This window comes from Candoia aspera, chromosome 2 (genome assembly GCF_035149785.1).
Source record: "Candoia aspera isolate rCanAsp1 chromosome 2, rCanAsp1.hap2, whole genome shotgun sequence".
Classification (NCBI taxonomy): Eukaryota; Metazoa; Chordata; class Lepidosauria; order Squamata; family Boidae; genus Candoia; species Candoia aspera.
This window is the reverse complement of record NC_086154.1, coordinates 23,759,279-23,784,755: the sequence shown is the minus strand read 5'-3', so window position 1 is coordinate 23,784,755 and position 25,477 is coordinate 23,759,279. Positions and strand designations below refer to the sequence as shown.

Below are 25,477 nucleotides of genomic sequence, written 5' to 3'. Positions count from 1 at the left end.
TATCCCACCCTCATAATTATTGGTATAAAGTAGGTTAGAAACAATTTAATGGGTCACCAGAAAGAAATTAATGGCTTTAAATTTATAAAACTATAAAACACTTTTCACTTGAAATGCATTGCAATCAATTTGGAAATTAATTGCTTTTTAGTTTTATTTCTCCTCCTTCTCCTGTATATAGACATGGAATAAAAGATACATAATTTCATTTTCACATAAACACTTTTCTCAGAAAAATTTACATTTTAGAGAAATAAAACAAAAATTAGAAAAAGCCACTGGCAAAGATAGACATCTTCTGTTCTTTTGCAGTTATCCCCTGCAGTTCTGATGATTAACTGGCCAAATTCCACACTATTGCCATAAAAAAGGTAACAGCAAGGTTCTTATTAAGTGCTTTATACCTAGAGTCAGCCCCAACAATGGAACTTCCTCCATGCTGTGCAAGCTGATTTCCCTTGTGCTGCTGCCTTCTCTAGATTTTTTTATTGAGACGTTTGATAAATTTGTTTGGATAAGGAGCAATAACATAATCCGTCTTGACCTTCTATGCAATGTAATCTTCGGACTGATATATTCCTAACAGGAAGGGGGAAAAAATTAAATCCATTCAACAGGCTTTGGGAATACAGGAAACATGCCCACATTCAGAAAAGGTAATTCAAAGCATATGTTCATCCAGTACTTTTAGGAATTTCTTGGCAAAAGATTGGACAGTAACCTCTACTAGATACACTGGCTTTAAAAAGAATTAAGACAAGTTCCTGGAGAACAGGTCTATCAATGTTATTTATTAAGCACAATGATAACTAAAACCAGAACCGTCATATTAAGAATAGCTCTGACTGCTATGTGTCTGGTGATTCAGTTGGAAAGTGCATGTTAAGTTAATGTGATATATCTTTTCATCAGGTTTTCATGCTATAGCCTAGATAAAAAAAAACCCTTCAGACCTCCCCAAGTATAAGTAATGCAGGAAGTTCATCTGAAAATGCCGTGTCTCTTCCAGTGGCTCACAGCACTTCACACCTTTAACGTTTCTCTACAGAGAGGCAATCCCTGTGCTTAGCCAATGTGTGAAATGCAGCACAAGTGCTTTTCATCCTTCATTTCATTTTCCAAATAGGCTGCTAATTGGGAGACATATAAATCTTGCCAAACTGAGATCATAAAAGAAGAGGATAAAACCAGAAACGTGCAGTTGGCATATGTCTGAATATAATCCCGGCTAAGAGGGAGAAAGTAAACATTGCAAAATGGCCACCATGAGAAATAGACTCGTTACCTATTGGCACAAATCCGAGGCCAGCTGTCCTATCTCCCCTGGGATCTTACTGGACCACAGATGAAGCATCTTTCAGAGAAGGCATGACGGTTGTCACACATGGAATACTGCATTGCAATGGCCTGGGCTTTCTGAATGTTCCTCAGCGCTGCCTAAATAATTGAAACATTCCTCCTGGTGTCTTTTCCACTCCCTGCACTCCTCAGCATTGACTTTAGCCTACTGCAGGGAGCCCTAATGCTACTTTCTGGGCAGTAACTCAGAGCCATTCAATAGTTTGTTATGAAGAAGCTTCCCCACAATCACCATTACTTCCCAACAAGTATGTATGTATGTATGTATGTATATCCCGCCTTTATTATTTTTATAAATAACTCAGGGCAGCAAACATACCTAGTACTCCTTCCTCCTCCTATTTTCCCCACAACAGCAACCCTGTGAGGTGAGTTGGGCTCAGAGAGTGACTGGTCCAAGGTCACCCAGCCGGCTTTCATTATTACTATTATTAATAATAATATATCCTGCCTTTATTATTTTTATGAATCACTCAAGGCGGTGAACATACATAGTACTCCTTCCTCCTCCTATTTTCCCCACAACCACAACCCTGTGAGGTGAATTGGGCTGAGAGAGAGGGACTGGCCCAAGATCACCCAGCCGGCTTTCAGGCCTAAGGCAGGACTGGAACTCCCAGTCTCCTGGTTTCTAGCCCATTGCCTTAGCCACCAGACCAAACTGGCTCTCTCTCTTGAATTAGCAAGTCAATATTTCTGTTGGCATCCCCCTGCTAGCTTGGCTAAAGGACCTACTCTGTATCATAAAAAGAACCAAAACAGGGGTTTAAAGGTCTGCCCCAAACAAGGGAGCCCAAGATAATAGCAGAGAGGTTATTACTTAATTACTTACTTAGAGCTTCTACTGCTTCTACCTTGAAGTGCCCCTCCTATGCAATGACTGAATGAGACCACAGCCATCTGGATTTTATTTATATTTAGCAGCTTTGTGAAATTGTTTTATAGTGCATTTTATATTGGAATTTTATTATATATTTATTGTTTTTTTATTGTTTTGTTGTAAACCATCCTGAGTCCCTCTGGTGGGAGGAGATGGGCAATGACAAATTTGATAGATAAATAAATAAATAAATAAATAAATAAGACCTGGTTCCACAGGAACCCTGGTGCCGGTCGCCACTGTGAATGCTCAAATACCAGTCAGAAAACTGCTCCTTTGCTCCTCTTCCTCAGAAATAAAGTAACTTGTTTCACCTTGACTTTCTTGGGGCTTACTTGGCTCTGTCTATTCTGTCCCTTATACAATTTACCGTACTTTGTTCACATTTGAATTCCCTACCTAGAGCTGCCTAAATTCTGCTTTGCCTTTCAGTAGCACCCTTTTTACTCTTTGTTTCACAAATGCTGATGTCTCACCTTATCTTTCTCCTCCTTTATTATAGGTGTTAGGAACAAGAGATGGTAGGGGGCTGGATACCTAACCAAGCATTCTTCCCTTGTGTAAATTTTTGGGATTATATAAAGTGTGTGTGTGCATGCATGTGTATGTGTCATGTTCGCCGTTGCAATGTTTGATTTACATTGTAACGTTTCGCATGCCATGGTGCTGACGCACGTTCCGGTTGGGAGGGAGCTGCTGGGAGACCTTGTACCAGGCTGTCTATCTGTTTTCATGGGGATGGAATGTGTTTGGGTTATCGTTTGTGTTCAAGGTCTTTTTACCCGTTGATTAGCAGAACTCATTAGGAGCACCTGGGATGGGGAATTTGAAATGGTCGTATGGGGGAGGGCTTACATTCGCACCGAGGGTTTTTAGTTTGTATTTGGCGCGCTTTTGCTCATTCTCAGCTTTCTTTGTACTTGCACACTATTCTTAAATAAACCAGATTTGATTCAAGCTCTTGCTTGTGAGTCTGAGTGTGATTTAAGATAGGCAACCATTACAGCACCATACTTTCAGAGAGATTTCTTGATGCATGCTTTTGCTGTGACACATGCAACTTCGTGAACATTGGGATAGCTGAATACTCTACCAGAAAATATGCTTCTCAGCTGTTTCCAGAACTAACCATCTGAACAGCAGGGAAGGCAAAGTCAGCTGGGGAACAGGGAGGAGACTGAAGGTTGCATGGAAGTTGTTGTAGGCTGCCTGTGGCCTGCAGAGGACCCATTACTGATTTACACCATCTGCAGTAGCTGACAGATGCAACAATACTGTATTAACTGAGCAAGCTTAGTAGCTATGAATGTTCTACCTACAGATTAACAGCATTATCTCTAGAAATAAATTATTCCACTTCAAATGCTGGGTAATGTAATATCTGATCTCTGTGGCAGGAGCTCTTTCCTGAGGGTTGCTGGCTGATGGTCCTGCAATGAGAAGTAAATCTGCACGTCCTCAAAAACACACAAGCCAACAAAAATGGTTCTCTGGAGATTCCCTAAGGCTGTATTCAAATATGTTATCCTCATTAACTCCTTGTAAAATTTTGTTTGCATGGGTTCCATATGTTCTAAAAGAAAAATTAGAATCATGCAGTAGTATTTTTAAATGCTGGGCCAATATATTATGTAAAGTACAATTCAAATATGTATTACTGTTCTCTGAGAGTGAATCTCATCTTCAGCTTCCAAGGATTTTTTCTGTACCATATGCTGACAATATTATATTTTAATAATTAATTGTTCATCAAAGGAAAGTTGAGCAGGAATGCTAAATTCAAAGTTATTCAGATTGCAAAAATGAATAATGCATGATTTTTATATTAAATACACACTGAAATACGTAGTCTACATCTCATCCAGCTCTGCCCGCCTTCCATTTTTAAACACTGTGAACTAAAATATGAATTACCAACCAAGGAAAACTTATTTAGACAAAGGATAGCTTTATTAGAATGCAAACTCAAAGATGGCTCCGATGATTAAATTTTGGTTATCAATTAGGTGGAATTTATTCCAAGCGTCTGGGAAACCACAGTCACTTGTAGAAAATGGGACAGAAAGGCTGCATCTTTTATAGAATTAAATCTAATTTCTGCATGTATGCTCAAATTCTTGATAGACTGTCCTGAACAGACTGCATCGGCTAAGTAATGTAAATGAAAGCTTTCAGCAGAGTATGTAGTGTTACTATGTTTGTAGGAGGAAAGCCATGTTAGTTGGTGGTGGCAAAAAATCAGGAGTCTGGCAGCACCTTGTTTGATTAACAAATTTTATTAAACATCATATGCTTCCATGAGTTTACTTCATCAGATGCACAGAGTTTTCTTTGATCATTCATAGATTGTGGCACCTTCATATTTAAGTATACATGCTATATATGAGGATGAGCAGTTTACACCTTCCATTGAGTATTCTGCTAAAATTCAGTGAGAAATGTGCTGTTTTGGGGGAGGGGGGTGATATTTGAGGTTTTGTGCAAAATAAGGAGCAAAATAGATAGGAAAATATAATAGGAAATTATGTTAAATTTAGGCAAGGATTACTGTACTAATTTTACTCTTTAACATCCACCCACCTGCCCCTTGGAAACAGCGAATCAAAAATATTGGCCTTTCCCAATGACATTACCAGCCATCCTTCCCCACAGTCCTGGGAGATCAAAAAAATGGGAAACAAAGACTGCAAAAGGTTGCTATATCTACTGTATATGGTGGATAACTCATATGATTTTCTTGTTAATATAGTAAATCTGGGCTTAGTGACTTCCAGCTTAGTTAGGTGTACCAGAAAGGATTCCTATGGTGTACCTGAGGGCTTCACTGGCAAGAAAGTTTGGGACTCTGGCTAGCTCAGACTGGCACTCTATCTGTTACATATTTTTTAAATAAGTCCTTTGGTCTGATCATAACCTGTGCTGAGTAGAAGACCTGGAGAAATAAGGATAAGATTTTAGTTGCCACTGCCTGTTTACACATAGATCAGAAGTCATGAGTCATAGTTAATGGGCAAGAGAAGGAGAAAGAAAGACAGTCTGAGTTAATAGTTGAGTATGGCCAACCAGATTCTAGCTTCCACTTTCATGAAACCTGTCTCCAGTTGCAAGGTAGCATTAGAGAAACAATTAGGGACTTGAAGGGCTGCCTTTAGAAATTTGGATTGTATAAATTCTAATGATGTGAACTTGGAGACAAGACCCAGCTGTGTCCATAGAGAAGGTTGGTTCTAATGGCTTGGTTTAGAATAATTTGAGAGCTGCCATCACTTAAGGTATTTAAAGATGGCAGATGAACTCCTCTGCATATTTCCAGCAATGTGATCCCAATGGGCTTTCCTACTGCTGGTAGAATGAAGGACTACCCCCTTCCTCCTCAGTCTTGTGGCCATCTATTCTTCAGGAATGGTTGTTAGGCCTTTTGGCAAAGGCCATGATTTTAGTTCTCTGATACTTTAGTACCAGCCAATCCATGCCAGGGCCCTCAGTGTTCTTTTAAGGCACATAGGCTTTCTTCAAAGTTTTAAGTTCAAAGGGTTCTTGAAAGTAAGTAAGTAAGTAAGTAAGTGGTTTCATTGGCTATTTTTTTCCCTTTAGTTGATAGCTACATATCTGTCTATAGTTCATTTACTGAGATGGTGTTTCTTGAATTGTTCTATTATCCTGGCTGATGATTGAAATAAATGATTGGCCTTCAATTTTTCTACCTCTAACCTTCCTCAGGAAGTCTCTTAGCTGTATTGCTACAGATGTCTAGGTCTGCGTAAAGTATTTGCATACAGAGACTCACAAGGACATACCAATGGCTTCTCACAGGACCCTAGGAGCTGCAATCTAGTTTTCAGTAATGTCTGTAATTGGCAAAAGCATTCTAGGGTTTTAGGCAGGAGTCTTTTTCGATCTTGTTAGAGATACCAGGAATTGAACTTGGACTCTTTTACACATGAAGTAGGGAGTCTACCACTCTGAATTTGTTTGGAATGAAAAAGGCCACTATCTATAGCTGAGGGCATTCTGAGGCAACTTCATACATTCTCTTAATGAGAATAACGAAACATAGAGTAGGCTCAATCTTGCAATGTAGCACAGGAGATCAAAAAGCCTTGAATGTTCTAATCCCATGAAAATGTTTGGGCTAACACATTCATTCATGCACTCAGAGAAAAACAGCTGGCATGTATTGGGGGGCGCAAGGCACATCCCACCCAAATTTAACATTGATCTCCTTCAACTGTCAATTGTCCTTTTCTGTAATATTTGTCTGTCTGTCTGTCTGTCTGCATGCATGCATGCATGCATCTCTCCTATGTTTCCAGTACATTGATGCTCCATGACAAAATTGGTCAAGGAATGTCTAGTGGAATATAGAGCCTTTGTCTTCTCAGGCCACTGCTCTCTGAAAGCTATGCCAAGTGTTCTGAAATCGCTAGTGGCTGATCTCTGTTTTTTGGTGACAGATGAAGATGGACTCTGGCCAGTTTCCTTTGTATGGAAAGTCCAGATCAGGAAAGCAATAACCCCAAGAATACGCTCTATTAACAGCCTCAACAGGGACTGCTAAATAGCCCAGGAACAAAGAAGCACTGTGCCTTAATGCTCAAATAACTGTAAGTCAGCAGTTGGCTACCTTTAGCATTTCATGCTACATCCAAAGAAACTTCCAGTTTTGTTTAGCTTTTTTTCAATAATAGCCTCTGCTTATAAAACAAGCTAGGGATATGATGCGCATGGGCTCATTCCAGAGTGCACTGGAGTGCTCTTTATGGTTATTACCGCTTCCCAGTACCACCCTGTATTTGAATTGAATTTTAAAAGCTGAACAGCAACTTATTTCTGGGGGAATGTTTGGCTGAACTATTAAAATGATCAGTGTACTTGCTTCTTACATTACAAAATGAATGCAGATGTCTTAAGGGGAATACCAAAAACTTATGGACATACTCAAAGGATATGCTTGGAGCAGGGGAAATAAGGGAATCATGACCATCAAGACAGGAGCTTCCTTAACCCTTCAAGACTCTTCAACTTTTAGCATCAAGGCTGACACCACAGAAACTTTAGAATAAAAAAAGAAACTGGACCATGGACAGAGATCCCAGAATACGATTCTAAAGAAGAGTAAGAAAATAACTGGAGAAATGTTGATATTTGAAGGCCATTTGCTTATGGCCCTCTTCTTGATTCCTGTTACAACATGAGAATTAGGACCTTTCTGATAGGAAATTTTATTAAAAAGTAAATATCCACAGTACCCAAATCCAACCCTTTCTATGCAGGAAGTCCACCATTTAATCTGTATCGTCTGGCATAACATCTCAGAGGAGAAGCTAAGAAAAGTTTTCATATGAGACCTTGGGGAAGCTGCTACCAGTCAAGTTACCTCAAATTGGACAAGATGCATTAAGTCAGCATCATATAGACACATATTTACCATGTCCCTAGTATTCCAGAGAAATATCAGATTATCCATATTTCTCCATTCTCCAAAATAGAGTTGGCAGCTGCAGGGCTTATCATGAGCTAGCAAAACATGGATCAGTTCCCTTGCACATCTTGAATTGGCCAGAAATATTCCATCTCAGCAGCAGTTCTCCCACAACACCCAAGCTGCTATTAATCTCCTTCAGGTGTAAAAAGTAGAACAAGTAGTTTGGCACAAGGTCTATTCAAGGGGAGACAACCAGTACAAACAATTAAAATTTTCCTTTAGGGTTTTGTTTTGTGTGTGTGTGTGTTTTGTTGTTGTTAGGAGAGATAGTATATACATGCAGAACTTGAATAACGGGGACTTAAACATGTAAGCGTGTGTGTTTGTGCTTACATCTTTGGGAGTGTGGTAGTCCAAGCCACACAATAGTGGTGGTGAGAGAAATCCCAGGTTTTGAGCTGTGCAATTGTCCACTCAAGAGTTGTGTCTGGGGATGCAGCAGTGGGGAGCCTAGGGAGTAGGAAGCCCGGGTGGGACAAAGGAGTCACTTGTTGTCTCTCTGAGCCCTGTGGCTGCCCTGGTATGCATCATTTGTACCTGGCCTTTATCTCCTTTCCACTCTGGGTTAATCATCATCTTTTGCTGATTGTCTCATTTTCTTTTTATTCTAGTATGTTGCCCTCCAGAGTCACCTGGAGTCAGGCAGCCTTGTGAACATGTTAAATAAATAATTAATTAACTAACACTACAGACTGATGCTAAACACTACACTTAATTAGTATTATAACTAGATCATCATCATCATCATCCAGTTTTCTTTTTGTTTTCTGCTGACTCATCAAGAAAGAAAATGTGTGTGTATATACTTGCAAGTTTCTGTGTGCAAGACTTGTTTATGAATGGGAGACAGAAAGATGCAGGTGTGAGCTAGGCAGCCATATAAATTGATATGATAAATATACAAATTCATTTTAATTATTAGGTATTAATTCTACACATTTTTTTCCTGTTTGGTACCTGTTTGTGGAGTGGCTTCTGGCAGGTATATGTATATATATAGAGATGTGTATATGTTGAGTTCTAGTCCCATTTTAGACACAAAGCCAGCTGGGTAACCTTGGTCCCTCTCTCTCAGCCCTAGGAAGGAGGCAATGACAAACCACTTCTGAAAAACCTTGCCAAAAAAACTGCAGGGGCTTGTCCAGGCAGACTCTGAGAATTGCACACAATTGAACAGATTAAAAAAAAATGCATGTATGTACAGGTCTGAGAGAGAGGGAAAGAGAGATATGACATGTACACATTTATAGTAGGGAGCCTCCAGAATTGGTTTCAGCTGGAGCTGGCAACCCTGGATGGGGAAGCAGATTTTTGTTGAAGTTTATACTTGTCTTCCTGTATACTCATTTTTAGTGGGGATATTATTTCAAATTCTGGCTCATCCTTTTGCACTGGGTTCCCAACTATTTGTTTACTAGCCTTCCTTTTTCCCAGCACACTATTTTTTAAGTTACAGCTCTCATGTCATGCCATGTCATGTCATGTCATGTCATGTCATGTCAAGTCAAGTCAAGTCAATCCTCTTGGCAACTTTTACTTCTGCTCTATCATCCCACATCATCTCAGGTTGTTCCTTCTGTTAGAATGCAATTCCCAAAATGAGATTAACAGGAGGAAATTCCACTGAATTCAATGGAAATTGTTCTTAATAAAGGTTTAGGTTTCTAGCAGAACCACACAAGTACCTTGTGACCAATATAATTCATTCCCTGGGAACTGTGTTCAGGATTGTAGCTGCAATTTGCAGCAGAGGTTTAGCCAGCTGTGGTAGCAGAATAAAGAAAAATTAAGATTATGTGAATTGGTTGGTTACAGCTGCAGATAACCCACCCACCCCCACCCCCCAAAAAGTACAGTATGTTTACAGGTTAAGATCCCATTCAAAATCAATGTATAACTACCAAGAATTTGTGCACTCCATTTATTTTTCCTAATTACCAGAACTCTGGGCACTTGCAAAAATCACTGAAGCTTGAATTAGTTTGAAGTGCCTCCATTAAGGCTTCTAAAGGAAAATTAATAAGTATTACTGAGTGAGAATTGCCAGATGTACAAGCTGGATTTAGAAAAGGCAGAGGAACTAGGGACCAAATTGCCAATATCTGATGGATAATGGAAAAGGCCAGGGAGTTTCAGAAAAACATCTATGTCTGTTTTATTGACTATTCTAAAGCCTTTGACTGAGTGGACCATCACAAATTGTGGCAAGTTCTTAGTGGTATGGGGATACCAAGTCATCTTGTCTGCCTCCTGAAGAATCTGTATCACGACCAAGTAGCAACAGTAAGAACAGACCACGGAACAACGGACTGGTTTAAGATTGGGAAAGGAGTACGGCAGGGCTGTATACTCTCACCCTACCTATTCAACTTGTATGCAGAACACATCATGCGACATGCTGGGCTTGAGGAATCCAAGGCTGGAGTTAAAATCGCTGGAAGAAACATTAACCATCTCAGATATGCAGATGATTCCACTTTGATGGCTGAAAGCGAAAAGGAACTGAGGAGCCTTATGATGAAGGTGAAAGAAGAAAGTGCAAAAGCTGGCTTGCAGCTAAACCCCCCCAAAAACCCCAAGATTATGGCAACCAGCTTGATTGATAACTGGCAAATAGAGGGAGAAAATGTAGAAGCAGTGGAAGACTTTGTATTTCTAGGTGTGAAGATTACTGCAGATGCTGACTGCAGTCAGGAAATCAGAAGACGCTTAATCCTTGGGAGAAGAGCAATGACAAATCTCGATAAAATAGTTAAGAGCAGAGACATCACACTGACAACAAAGGTCCGCGTAGTTAAAGCAATGGTGTTCCCTGTAGTAACATATGACTGCGAGAGCTGGACCATAAGGAAGGCTGAGAGAAGGAAGATCGATGCTTTGGAACTGTGGTGTTGGAGGAACATTCTGAGAGTGCCTTGGACTGCAAGTAGATCAAACCAGTCCATCCTCCAGGAAATAAAGCCAGACTGCTCACTTGAGGGAATGATATTAAAGGCAAAACTGAAATACTTTGGCCACATAATGAGAAGACAGGACACCCTGGAGAAGATGCTGATGCTAGGGAGAGTGGAGGGCAAAAGGAAGAGGGGCCGACCAAGGGCAAGGTGGATGGATGATATTCTAGAGGTGATGGACCCGTCCCTGGGGGAGCTGGGGGTGTCGACAACTCACAGGAAGCTCTGGCGTGGGCTGGTCCATGAAGTCACGAAAAGTCGGAAGCGACTAAACGAATAAACAACAATTACTGAAGTTCCATTAACCATTTTTTAAAAATGACAATAAAATTAAAGCAATAACTTCAGTCTAAATGGACCAAGTTATTATGTTAAATCTTGTCCTGAAATTAAGCATAGTTGACTTCTAGGTGGGCATTCAAAAGAATGGGGAAAAAGAATGATTATCCACTTTTTATTTTTTTCAAGTTCTCATGAAGCCTAATTAATATGAAAGCAGAAATGTGTGAAGACTGATGAAAACCAGTCTTTTTTTTTAGATTGAATAGTAAAGGGGGGGGGGGGAACTGCATTAAAGGAAATTAATTCTCTCATTTTTACTTTTACTACAAGCTAAACTCAATCTAAAGCAGGTTGATTAGTTAAAAATATTACCTTGATGGTCCAGAATCTGAACTACTTTTTTCCTGAACTCCACTGAGGTGAGATTAATGAGTAATAAAGTACTAAGTGATTGGGAGGCAGCTTCCTAAGACTTTTCCAAAGCTACTTGATCTCAGCATCACACCAATCCAGTTCTAGAATGGTGGTGTCCTTCTAATCTGGGGACGTGCAACTGCTCAAGCCTGGGTGGACTCTAGAAGTTATATAAAAACTGGAAATTAGTGGCGATAGACCTTGTAAAGAGGGGTTGTGATCAAGGTTAACTGTTTATTTTAAAATGCACAATTTTTTACCTATTCTAGGCAGCTCATAAATTGAATGAGGTGAGCTATAAATCAAATTAAATAATTGTATTGATGCAGTAAGTTTGCAATAAGCTCCCAATACCTACAGCTGTCCAAACAGCACAGAATTTTTAATTCCCTCTTCCTCTTCTGCTGAAGTCAAATTGCTACATTAAAAAGATACATTTCTAATTTTCACTGGAGTTTTTAAAACGTTTTCAAATCTGTTCTTAACATAGACCAGTTCCTTGCCATTTTGAGGACCACCATATAAATCAGGGATTGGCAACACAACACCTTATAAGCACCATGACAAGTGTGACCACCACAAATGGTTCTATAGATGGAAATTGCCAAAGACTTGGGAATCCACATATCTCATGAGATTTTGGTTTGTTCTTTTTTCCACTCCATCGTGTCTGATCCTCAGGAACTGCCTGGACTAATTCCTGCAGTTTTCTTGGCAAGGTTTTTTAGAAGTAGTTTGCCATTGCCTCCTTCCTAGGGCTGAGAGAGAGGAACTTCCCCAAGGTCACCCATCTGGCTTTCATGCCTAAGGTGGGACTAGAACTCTCAGTCTCCCGGTTTCTCGCTGGTGCCTTAACCACTAGACCAAACTGGCTCTCAAATTTACCAACCTCATATCTGACAAAATTTCAGATAAGAATGCTAAAATCTTGGGACATTTGACAATCTCCAAAGATTTTGACCATTATAAAGAAAATAACATCTACATCAAGGGTTGACAAAAGTATTCTTAGTGGCGACCAAGGTATCCTAGACCATGGAACGGTTTAGTACGAACTATTGCATACTACTTCAGTTTGTTACTTTAACCCAAAGTTATTGCCATTGATTGGGTGGAATTTCCCCAATCATAAGTGGGAATGTCAGGGATTTGCTTCTTGGATCTTCTGCATTCAGCCCATGTGCTCCACCATCAAGCTATCGTCCATACAATAGTTAGAAGTTCTTTTGGATGGTTTTCAGAGCCTTCTCTGGCTGTGCTACTTGAATGATAGAGCTACCTGCCATTTTTAAGAAGAAAATGTAAGAAAAGATAGCATAAGCCCTAAAGAATTTAAAACAGTTTAACACTGTTAATAAACCTCTCGTCCCACCGCCAGTATAAAAATAGGATAAAATGGGGATTCCTGTGCTTAAGAAAATTTACAATGTGGCCCCCTTCTACCTGTGTCATTGCTGTATCTGTCTGCAGCTCTCACTCCCCAAAATCTATTAAGTGCCCCCCAAATGGGGCTGATTTTTCCTGGGCTTTTTGGGGAGGTATATTTAAAGGGGCAAAATAGATACTTTAAATCTTGCAAGGATTTTTTGTACCCTAACCCCCAAAGCCCACCCACCCCCAAAATCTGGCCCTTGTTCCTCTGCTAACTTTCTTTTTCCCCTCACTGTTCCAATTTTTAGAAAAGACAAGACAAGGCTGGAGAGTGTTTTCTTTATCAGGGGAGTTGACGCTTACACAAGGAGTCTCACCTTCTGCTAATGAAGGAAGAGACTGCAAACTCTATTTTTGAGGGGGAAGGGAATTTTTGCAATTATTTAAAAAAAAACCACAGAATAAATTTTAAAAGTCATATTATAACACAAATGCCTTTCTCTCTTTGGAGCGTGGCACCTGCATGCTATGCAAATCCTAGTGCTATTGTGGAATGGACAGAAGTTGCACGTTCCTAACTTAAACAAAATTAATATCAAATGGAATATACACATTATATTTGCCATTCATCTTATTCCTCCCTTGCTCCTTTGTTAATATTTGGGCTGTGCAAACAGTGCTTCACAAAGCACTGAACACAGAGACAGCCATGTGCAGCTGCTTCTAAGGCTTTCTCAGGTCGCCTGGACATGCACACACTGCTGACAAAGTGAAACATCTGTACAGATAGTCCTCACTTAACCATTTGTTTAGTGATGGTTCGGACCTACAACGGTGCTGGAATAACCTGACTTACAACCAGTCCTCACACTTATGACCATCACAGTGTTCCCCCCAGTCACGTGATCACAGGGTCACAGAAGAACTTCTTTGCAGCTCCCAAGCTACATGATGCACTGCTGTGAGAAAAACTCTTGGCCCTAAATATTTTGGGCTCTAGAAAAAGATTAGGTTCCCCTCATCACTTACGGCTTTGCAGTCTGAACTACTGTAATTCAATAGTGATTTTAGCTCTTTTAATGAGATTTTCAGTGTTTGGGTTAGATTTCTATTGTTAGCTGCCCTATAGCAAAAACGGTGGCATATAAAACATAAAATAAATGAGTACATTTACACAAATAGACTCTTCTAGCAAAAGAAACAAAATAAAAAAAATGTTTATAGTCAGCATATACCAGAGCCCTAGTGCCACCTGGTATATACAGATGAATGTACACACTTCTTAAGCTACTGTGTAACCCAGGAAGGAGGTTCCTATGTATTCATTTTTTATGAATGACCCACTATGGTGCAAGGGAGAGTTAAGTGCCCCAATCCTGATATCTGCTACTGAAATAACACAAACCAGACACATTAACTGCACTTGCTCATTTAAAGTGATGCCTGGCTTAATTATCATGCTACAAAACAAGGATATAGCCATGGAGGGAAAAGGTCCTGGGGATAATGGCTATTCCAGGTTGCAAGTTCTCTTCCTAACCACACTGGGTATTAGGGTTTTTGTAAAATTAGTATACAGCTAAAAGACACTGAAATAATGCCACTGTCAGAAAAAGAATTTGGGAATATGGCTTACTGAACTCGGCTGGCATTCAGAGTAGGCATATATTGGACAGGACTGAAATGCAACATACTGCTGCCACCTTGCTGTTCTGAGCAAGCAATTCAGTTTTCCACAAATATAAGGCTAGTAGCATTTATGATTGCTCTTATTATTAATATGAATATGCCAACTACCCTGTTTCTTTATCTATCCCTCAAAGCTACATCAAGCTAAATTCTTTCTGGACCCAACATAATTAGATTCTAAATAGCACGCTTACAATTTTACAATAGTCATCTGTGTATCAGTACTGCAGCACTATCACTAAACCTATCCACTTAAAAGTCCAGTGCTTTGACAGCTAATAGAGGAGAAATTACTCATGAAACATTCTTCCCATCAACAATAAATTTCCTTCCTTCAATACTGGTATCCTTCCCCTTGCCTTCAAATGGGACCTTCAAGTGAGTACTAGACCCTCCTCCTTCTCCTCCATCATGTAATTGTGCATATTTATCTACACAACTGTGATTTACGTGTCTGTAAGCAATTTGTCTCTAACTCCATGGGATAATTCTGGAACTCAAGGGCTGAAAATGCTGGCAAATAATTTTTGGTTACCTCTTGCTCATTCTGTCATTATTCCAAGAGTGGGAGGTGGTGGGCTCTCCTTGCTGGAGGAATTTAAGCAGGGCTAAAGAACCATAAGTCAAAGATGCCGCAGTTGCAGGATTTTTGCAGTGAACACATAACTTCCAAGGGTCTCTCCATCCCAAACGTTCAACGATTCTATGAAGTCTGAAAGCATATCTTAAATATTCTGCAACTGCATTTCCTCTTCAAATGCTCCCTTGGACTAAAATGTTTCAATAGAAGAGAATCTCTGTAGCTCAGGGTTGAACTGTGGAGTCCTTAGTGCTCTCTGAGCTTGGTTGCTTGCTTGCAGATGTTTCATTACCCAACTGGGCAACATCATCAGTGCTCACTGATGATGCTACCTAGTCTTATCTAGCACTGATCCCTCTGGTTCCCTCTAGTGTCCGATTTTTAAAATCTTATCTTATTACGTTTCAAAACCAAAGCATTTTCCCACAGGAAGGATTCTCTATAATTAATTCCAAAATCTCATTTCAAATTTATCTGGATATTTAGTATGTTTGTAGCTCTCTAAAATTGAAGTTTTAATCACCTGATCTTTCTGTCTCTCATTCATAAACAAGTCTTGCACACAGAAACATGCAAAGACCCTTTTGCTGTTTATTCTGCTGCCTCGCAAAAAGAAAGTTCTTAAACTTGTAGTTAAAACTTCTTTCGCTAAGGATGGAAGGAAACTCACCCAGTACTGTAAAACCTGTCGATCCAAAGGTTCCTAATAGCTGAAAAGCAGTTAACAAGCAATTTCTGAAAGTGATTAGAAAGGAAGTATGCGAACTTAGTGTCCTTTCAAAGGGACCGACTGCAGTTTGATCAAGATGGCTATTCCCTTGTCTCCCAGAGCTCTAAACCCACTGCAAACCTCTATCTTGTGGTCTCCTTGAGAGGAGCAGCTGTCTGGAGCACTTGTGGGTGATCTCAAGTCCTCTCCTTGTCTGGAGAGGAATTATCAAAGAGCCAGTCTACTCACCAGCTCTTCATTCTGCTGTGGTTGTTGGCTCCGCTTTTTGCGGAGCCGTCTTCAGTCCGCCATTTCTTCCCCAGAAGTCCTCTTGGAGAGATTTTCAGAAGTGGTTTGCCCTTGCCTTCTTCCCAAGGCTGAGAAAGTGACTGGCCCAAGGTCACCCAGCTGGCTTTGTACCTCAGGTGGGACTAGAACTCACAGTCTCCTGGTGTCTAGCCTGGTGTCTTAACCAATACACCAAACTGGCTCTCTCTCAGTAATTACACATTTCTTACCCTTCTTTTCCAGACAGCATTTTTAATTTTGCTTTGATTTTAGTTTGAACTTTTCCAGAAGCAAACCTGTCATGACGGTTCTGAAGCTATCTGTAGCCAAAGTGTTGGCCAAGCTGGTTTATGGAGTTCAAGTAGATCCAGACTCAAAAGTCAACTTTTCCTCATTAGACTGTGTGCAATCCAAATTTCTGAGATATCTGCTACAAGCATCATGGTATATGCCTTATGCACTGTGGCTGGAAACAAGGATATTGAAAGTTAAGGGAAAAGTGTGGCTTTGCACCTCACATACTGATGTGGTCTACTAGGTTTTGCCTTTTCTACATCTGTTGATGATTTTGAATGAACTTGGAATTTCCTGCAAAAATAGTATCATTTGGTGTCTCACCAGAGCTTTTGTTATCTATGCCCTATGGAAGAGCTATATAACCAGTCTGGTCTAGTGGTTAAGGTGCTGGGCTAGAAACCAGGAGACTGTGAGTTCTAGTCCTGCCTTAGGCATGAAAGCCGGCTGGGTGACCTTGGGCCAGTCACTCCCTCTCAGCCCAACCCACCTCACAGGGTTGTTGTTGTGGGGAGAATAGGAGGAGGAAGGAGTATTAGGTATGTTCACCGCCTTGAGTTTTTTATAAAAAATAATTAAGGCAGGATAAAAATAAATAAATAACCCATCACAGACATGGAACTGCAAAGCTATCTAGTGAGGGATACTAGACTAACAAATGTAGAGACCAAATCTCTTATGCATTCAACCAGCCAGTTATTTTAAAATCTTGGCTCTGCCCAAATATCACAGAGCATTCTTTAAGGCTCATACCAAATGTCCTTCCATCAGCTCTGTTAGAGGACAAATTCATAAATATGATATAAAACAAATAAGCTAACTCTTGTGGATCAGGGAAGTTGAAACCATTAGGCATATTTATTTATTATTATTTATTATTTAAATTTATATCACTGCCCATCTCCCCCAATGGGGGACTCTGGGCAGTTTACAATAAAATAATGATAAAAACATTTCAACCTGAGTTACAGTCTAAAAATATCAATAAAATAATAAATATAAAATCCAAGCGGAGATGGAACCACAATCAATAAGGCGTGCAATATCCATTTACATTTCTCCTTTATAGGGATCTTCATATGGAATTTATTTTACCTCTACTACTAAATCTTTCTGGGAGCTCAGAGGCTTGTTATGTTTCTCTCCTTTCAGCAGACAAACACCCAGATATCATTTACAAAGTACTGTAGCCAAATATTCTAAAGGAAACTTCATCTCTGTTGTGGAGATGTAAATTATCTTAAAGTATAAGCTGGGATATTATACTTTAAGATAATTCTATTGTATTTTAAATGTGTCTCATTTATACAAAGCTGGTTATTCTGTTCTGTAGTTTGATCTGAGCCAATATTAAGCCCCTACAGGAATTCACAACTTCTGTTAGCTTGAGGGCCACATAGGCTTTGTGAGTCATCTGGAGAATCACATTCCAAAAAGGTGTAAGGATTTAACTCTTGGGGGTGTATGTAGAGTTTTTAAGAGGAGCAGTTGGGTGCTTTAAGACAAGGCAGTGTTTCCCAAACCTGGGTGAATTACCCCAAATTGGGTAAAAGTGGTTTTTCTTTGGGTAACAACACCCAAACCCATTACCCAATCACAACAGTGACATTTAAATTGACTTAAACATTGGGTAAAAAGGACTTTCTGATAAGCGGTTTTGGGTAATGAAGGAAAAAGGTTGGGAAGCACTGACTTAAGGCAACCATCCTCTCTTAAAAACACCTTAACACTCCAAACTATTTAAATTTCATCCATACTGGGAGTCACAAAGTTGGAGGACTGTGAGGGCTCTGAAAGCCACATGTTTGTACACTGGGAAACACTCAAGATCTGGCTCACACTTATCAGACTGGGTGTGTTGCTTTCTGTCCAAACACAATAATGTCATGGGAAGATATAAAAACACATAAATGATTCACACTGGAGTCCACACTTGCCCATTTTGTGCTTCATCATATGTTTCTAATTTGCTTTTAACACGCTGAGACATTCACAGTGGCACTGATCAATATATGTGTAGCAGACACAGAGTGTACAATCTACAACACATGAGAAGCAAGCATGATAATTTTGAAGGAAGGCCATACAATACAAGGAACTCTAAAATCAATGGCTGTTGCTGCCATGTGATTTCATGGGGATAAATGGCTTACAATTAGAACCACCTGCCTAAAGTAGGAAAAACAAGAAGAAACCGTGTAAGCTTCTTCTCTACCTCAGTTCTACTGTTTCCCATATTGTCTATTTTTGTTCACGTCAGGTCATAGTTCCATTTATTGGAAAATTAAACTTTATGCAACGTTGGGATTCTAAGAAATGGGTCCCTAGGGAACAGAAAACGAAACTTTTCAGTGGCAGTTAATTCTGCACTGATCTTTTTTATGTTGACATATCTCTATCATCATTAAGCTGGTGACAGCGTGAAGGACACAATTATTTATGTTCCATCAAATTAGTCAGTAATTCAAATCCCTGACGAAATCTCTAGCCAAAATAGCTCCCACTCCTGCAGAATGTGATTCTGACATTACAATTCTGTCCAATTATCTAAAAGGGCACAGCAAAGTGAGAGAACTTTGACAGAAAGAGATGGTCACAAGACTGCCATCTTCTATGGATACAGACAAAAAACTCACAGATATCTTATTTATACACTCTCTTTATAAACAGCACATTTAATGCAGTTATTTGGCTGAGACTGTGCTGGCCATAAAGGACTGAAGAAATCCCAATCACTAGGGAAACTATGAAAGAACCTTTCAAATACACCCTACAGATATGCTGGATTTTGAATCCTATCATCCATTGTCAAATCTAGTAAACTAGCTATAGATGATGGCAACAGAAGTTCAACAGATTTGGAAGGTACTATGTTTGGAGAACTACTTATAGAACCTAAGATTATACATGTTTTCTATTAACTTTTTTAACCTTTGAATTTGACCATTAACTACTCAAAGAGTTTTGATTCAAGTAATTCTTCTAAATAAATATCCTAATGCTTCCTCCTAACAACATTTTCTCCAAGATCTGTACAGCTTCAGCCCTCCTGTCCTTCAAGAAGTGTTGAAGACCTGACTCTTCCCAGAAAGCCAATGGTCCAGCACATTATGTGAGCCCGTTACTGAGTTTGGATTGCTTGCTTTTAACTGTTGTGTTTTTTCCCCTTTGGCAAGGTCATTTTTATTCTATTCTTAATAGGCTTATATTGTTGTGTTTTTAACCCTTGTAACTGCCTAGAGTTGTGTGGGAGTGGTTACCACAGAAATCAAACATCCATGCATTGCTCACTTGGCAGCCATGTATATTTATCTTGTATTTATTTTATATTTTAACTGTTTTAATTGTAATTGTTTTATAGGTTTATTGTTGTAAGCTGCCCAGAGTCACTTGCTGAGATGGGCGGCTATAGAAATCAAATAAATCAAATAAATAAATAAATAAATATCAAATGAATAAACACAACTTCTCCTACTTTGTATATGATAGGGTTTCTGTTCTGTTATTCAGCCCTGTTATTTGCAACTATACGAGGCCATGTCCATAATTCCTTTTAATGTGATAATGACATATATCAATTCCACGAGAAGACAAACGTAAAAACAGAAGCCAGAATTTGGTGGGATTTCTAGCATATGAGATTCTCTAACGACATATAGAAATGATTTTTTTTTTAATATTAATTTTATGAAAGGTTTTTTTAAAAAGATGATAAAAACTAATACAAACCAATATAAAGTAAGAAAAAGAAAAGAAAAAAAAAAGAAAGCTAAGAGAAAGCTAAAAAAGTGCACTTTTAACATTTTTGGCTTTTGCCAAGTTTTGAAGTCTTTTTTAATATATTACTTTGCCATTCTTTCTCATCAGATAAAATACAGAAACGTACAGCAAATGTCTATTATGAGTCCAAGCACCTGACAGAAATCAGGAAGCTCCCAATATTGTGTGACGTTTATCTGGTGATTAAGCACGAATGTCAATGATGAAGTAGCCAAAGAGGTGCCTCCTACATACAAGAGCGGACTCAAAAGAATCATGCAGGTGGCAGAAACAAGTAATCTGATTTATTCTAAAAAGTACATTATCTACTGATCTGAATTATTTGAATCTAAAGGGACAATAAAGGAACCAACCAGGCAATTCTACGGCCACGTGCTTAGAATCAGTCTTCCCTAGTGTGGCATCTTGCAAACATAATGGACTTCAATTCTCATAATTTCCAGCCACAATGACTATTGGCTCTGCAACCAGCCAAATTAAAGTTTTCTTAATTAAACAAGAATAGAGCTTGTGTCATGAGTACTGATGGTGAGCAGGAGGGGGCCTCTATCCAGGGGGGAAAATGCATGCATAGTACTGAGGAGTTAAGCAGCCATTCAAAGAGACACAGATCAGACCCGCCTTGACTTTTGGGGTTTATCTGTCTGGGTTTTTCCCACGTTTCTTCAGTTTGTTAGGATTTTCTGTCTTATGTAGCAGTAATAAACACTAGAGACCTACTCCTCATCTCAGCGTGATTTCTGACTGTTAGGACAGCTTGTCCTTTCATTAGATCCTCCCTCTTTACCACTTTCACATTAAACTGATGTCTTTTCAGTCCTATTTTCAGATTTTTATTTGAAAAAGTTCTTTTAAACTCGTGCATTCATTTCTCTCTGCTGTGGAGATGAAAAACCAATGAGAAAGAAGCAAAATATATACAGGTAGTCCTTATTTAGTGACCACAATTGGGACTGGAAACTCGGGTTAAGTGAAGTGGTCACTAAGTGAACCTTCATGATTTTACGATCTTACTTCAGCTTTCCTTTGCTTTACAGATCTGCGAAGGTCATAAATGCAAGGTCTGGTCACAAAGTTACTTTTTTATCACTGTCATAACTGCAAAGAGTCGCTAAACAAGGCAGTCGCTAAATGAGGACTGCCTGTATCCCTTTCCCACCTAGACTGATATGTGTGCAGACAGTTCTGGGATTCAGAAATTATAAATGCCTGCCATTATACAAGGAAAGAAAGGCATACAAGAAACCAAATTTCTATGTTCTACGGGTTTTTTTCTTAAAATGATGAGGTAGACCTTGGGCCAGTCGCTCTCTCTCAGCCCAAGAGCCAATCAGGCATGGTATGAGAGTTCTAGCCCCGCCTTAGGCCTGAAAGCCGGCTGGGTGACCTTGGGCCAGTCCCTCTCTCTCAGCCCAAGAGCCAATCAGGCATGGTATGAGAGTTCTAGCCCCGCCTTAGGCCTGAAAGCCGGCTGGGTGACCTTGGGCCAGTCCCTCTCTCTCAGCCCAAGAGCCAATCAGGCGTGGTATGAGAGTTCTAGCCCCGCCTTAGGCCTGAAAGCCGGCTGGGTGACCTTGGGCCAGTCGCTCTCTCTCAGCCGAACTCACCTCACAGGGTTGTTGTTGAGAAAAAGTAGGAGGAACGAGTATTAGGTATGTTTGCCGCCTTTATATTTATTTATAAAAATAGTGAATAAATAAAAAAATAAAAATACAAGTATGATTCGGCACCAATAGATATTCCAGCAGCAGATGGAAGTGGAATGGGATCACTTTAGTAATCCAGGAGTGGGTTGAGCCCTCAAGTACAAAACTGGTAGGATGACACACCTAAGAAGTATTCCAGGTCATATAAACGGTATGTCTGACTCCTGTATTAAATTACATAATCACCAAAGTTGCTCAATTCACTTTTTCTAACAGATTCTTCCGTTGCGCAATAATAATATCTATTTCTGCAGAAAACGAGATAGTGTTCAACTCAGTACCTAGTTTTCACTTCGCAGGTGAAGACTACAATTTATAAATAGCAACAAACCTATAGGGAATGCCATAAAGGAAGGACTTGGTGTTCCTTTATCATTTAACCCCTATTTTTCATTTCTGGTAGATTTATTGGCATTCACAGCTGTAATATTAAAAGGCTCTGGAAGGAAAGCAATTAATTTAGAATCCTGTTTTGTTTTAATCTAACACTGAAAACTGGTTTTAGGTTTCCAGTCAAGAAGGAAAAAATGTTTGCTAAGCTCTACAGCACTGGCTAAATGTCTAAAAACAACCTCCTTGAAAAGGAGTGAAAATAGTGTTTAGGTGGGACTGAGATTCATCAGAATCTCCCAGTCTGTTCCTGCAAATGCCTTGTAAATTGTAATGAAATGATTAATACTTCGCAAATCATTACATCAAAAATCTGACAAAGCTGATTTTGAGACACAACTTTGCTGTAATTGCTACCTATGAATTACTGGTAATAAGACTCTCAGAGTATTTCTTAATTTAAAAAAAAAACAGAAAGTTGAGATATGCTGTATTTATTTCACTACTTATTCCAAGTTATCCTTTGGTTTACACGTATTAGGGTAAAAGAAGTCGTTACGTTTATGCCAGTGGTGGAAAGAAGTTCTCCTGCACTGAATTGTAACTATCTGTGAAAATCAAAGTTTCATTATCAGCTCTGTAAAATTGTAAAGACAAATACTTCATGAAGAAATAGAAAATGTAAGCATTTATTCTTCAATTATTTTCATAAGCTCAATGTTCAGCAAACAGAATATTAACTGAAAGGATAAAATATAAGAAACCATAACATACCTGTCATTTTACAAAAAGAAATCGACATATTCCAAATGAGAGCTAAGAAAGGACCCTTTTTAATATTAGTCCAAAGCCATTTCAGCTAATAAATGTGACTGAGATTTATAGTGACTGAATAACACCTTCAACGCCCTTAAATATCAGCACTTGAAACATATACAACTCAGTGTGTCTTTTGAAAAGGTGACCCATTGTGGGTCTTCTACTCTTCTTAGCACAAGTGAACTTTAAGAGGCTACTTACCATGATGTACGACCCCCTTCAGCCCATGGATAATAGGTTCCAGTGCTGGATTGTCCCTCTGACTGACCTAGATATAAAGGATACATGCTTGGTTAAATTTATTCTGGCATCAGACAAAAGAATCTCAATTTAATCTTCCAAAGGAAAGGAGGAAGAAGAGGAAAGATGCTATTGAGCAAGTTCCTTAGTTCATACATTTAAGATAAGTTCTTCCCGTCAAACAATGAACACTTAAGATGGATAATGCAATATAGCAGACAAAGGGGGCTAAATCAAAAGAAAGTCCTCAGAAGCCATTAAAATATTAAGCATATCACCACGTACCATGGCACAAATGAATAGTCAATAGCTCTCCAGTTACTTCTTGCATAGCTACACATAAAAATGTCTTAGGTGAATACAGAAGTTTAAAATTACAGAATAACAAGTACTTGCTCAAACAAGATATTTAGAAGGCATAAAAGTGGGCATTCAACTATTATCAGTCAAATTCTATGGCTAGGAATAACTCTTAGCACCATTATTAGATTTTTAAAATTAGTTTTGTTTTCATGGATGCCATCTTCCGCCTTTCTAGAGAAGATGAACAGATAGGAAAAAAAATAGCAATACGGTAATCTGAGATATGCCCACAATGCAGCAAGTTCAGGGCAAATTAAGTTCTCAAGAATTTGTAAGCAGGGTATTTGTTCCTGAGGGAAAACATTTCTTTGCCTGCGAGCAAAGCAGGAGGAGACTGTCTCCTGATCAACGGGCCTCTGAAAGCAGGCCGTGGTCCCTTAAAGAAAGATGTTGTTGTTGTCGTAGTTAGTTGCTGTTGAGTCGTTTACGACTCATGGTGACCCTGTGTATAACAGAACAAAATGCTGCTTGGTCTTGTGCCATATGCCTGACTGTTCCAATGTTTGCATCCATTGTTGCAGTAATTGTATTAATCCGTTGCATTGAAGGTCTTCCTCTTTTCTGCTGGCCCTCAACTTTACCAAACACGATGTCAAGCAATTAGTCTTTCCTGACGATGTGCCCAAAGTATGAGAGTTTAAGCCTAGTTATCTTCGCCTCTAGGGAACTATAATATAAACTGCAGCATCCCAATTATGACACCCTCTTCAGAGGGAAGGGTGGCTGGCCCCATTCTGCCTGATGAGATGATTCTTCACCCAAGCAATTGTCCAGCAATAACTACTCAGGACCAGATGGCATTTTAGACTGTTCTTTTACATTAACTTTGTTATATTTGTATTGGTTTCATTGTCTTCCCTTATAGTAGACAGTTTGGTTGTTGACTATTTTATTGAACTGTGTTTATTGAAAAGCCTTTCTATTGTTCCTTCTGCATACTTTGGGAGGAAGAACACTGTAAAATTTGTAATCATCATCATCATCATCATCATCATCATAAACAATTGCAGCAATAATGTACACCTCAAAGCAACTTTGTAAGCACTTGTTTATGAAGATAAATCAAACTTTAAGAACTTTGAATCCTTGACCAACATTTCTGTCCCACTACACTCTCTGTGTCAAGGCCCTGACCCTTTAGGAGGAAATCCAGGCATATATTCAAGGGTCAAATTTGATGAAATCCTGTAAAAATTGAAGTGGTTTGTCAAGAGAGAGCTGCAATGATCAAACTGTGGCCTGGGTCAAGAATCAAAGCCACCTCCTGCCTTGGTCTCCATTTCTCCAGTGCCAATCATTAACTCTCAGTGCAGCATTCTCAAAGCACTGCTATAGGTTGGCTTTCCAGGAACATATACTGTAGCTTAGAAATATAATAAGTAAACCAACACTGTTAGAACTATTACACATGATATAGGTAACAGGAGCATCCTCAGGAACAGAGGCTTATCAAAAAGTGAAAGCATGGCAAACCACACTTTCATCATTTCCACATCTTCACCTCCTGCTGATGCCTCTGATATTGTCAGCCCTTCAAGGCGGGTCAGGTTAGAAAAGAGACATCACAAGAAATACTAGAACTCTGTGTATTGATATGGGCTATAATAACAGAATCTTGAAAGCCTGATAGCATTTCCCCCCTCCCTCCATTTTATACCAAAAAGAGTCAAGGCAGAGCACTCTTCAGTTTCTTTCTCATGCTTTCCTGTTTTCCCATGTTTTACTAATGATCACACATACGTTCTTCAAGGTCATCTCTGTGTTCCTCTACTAACATGTAGTTCAGCCAATCTATCCAATCTATTATTTATAGTTATAGTTATAGTCATTAATTCCACTGTTCTCTCAATATTCCAGAATGACACATGACAGAAAAGAGAAAGTGAAGTGCATTTCAAACATAGCTTACAACAAACCGAGCCACTTCTGTGGCT

General features: G+C 39.3%; 1 protein-coding gene across 7 annotated transcripts in view; it reads right to left on the bottom strand.

Annotated features, from left to right (window-relative positions):
- PTPRG (protein tyrosine phosphatase receptor type G) overlaps window positions 1-25,477 on the bottom strand; it is a 655,485-nt gene that overhangs the window by 140,175 nt on the left and 489,833 nt on the right. For all 7 annotated transcript variants that reach the window (XM_063291516.1, XM_063291515.1, XM_063291518.1 and 4 more), the window contains exon 6: window positions 23,142-23,208. In XM_063291516.1, the coding sequence (XP_063147586.1) occupies window positions 23,142-23,208 (67 nt within the window). The remainder of the gene's footprint in view (window positions 1-23,141; window positions 23,209-25,477) is intronic.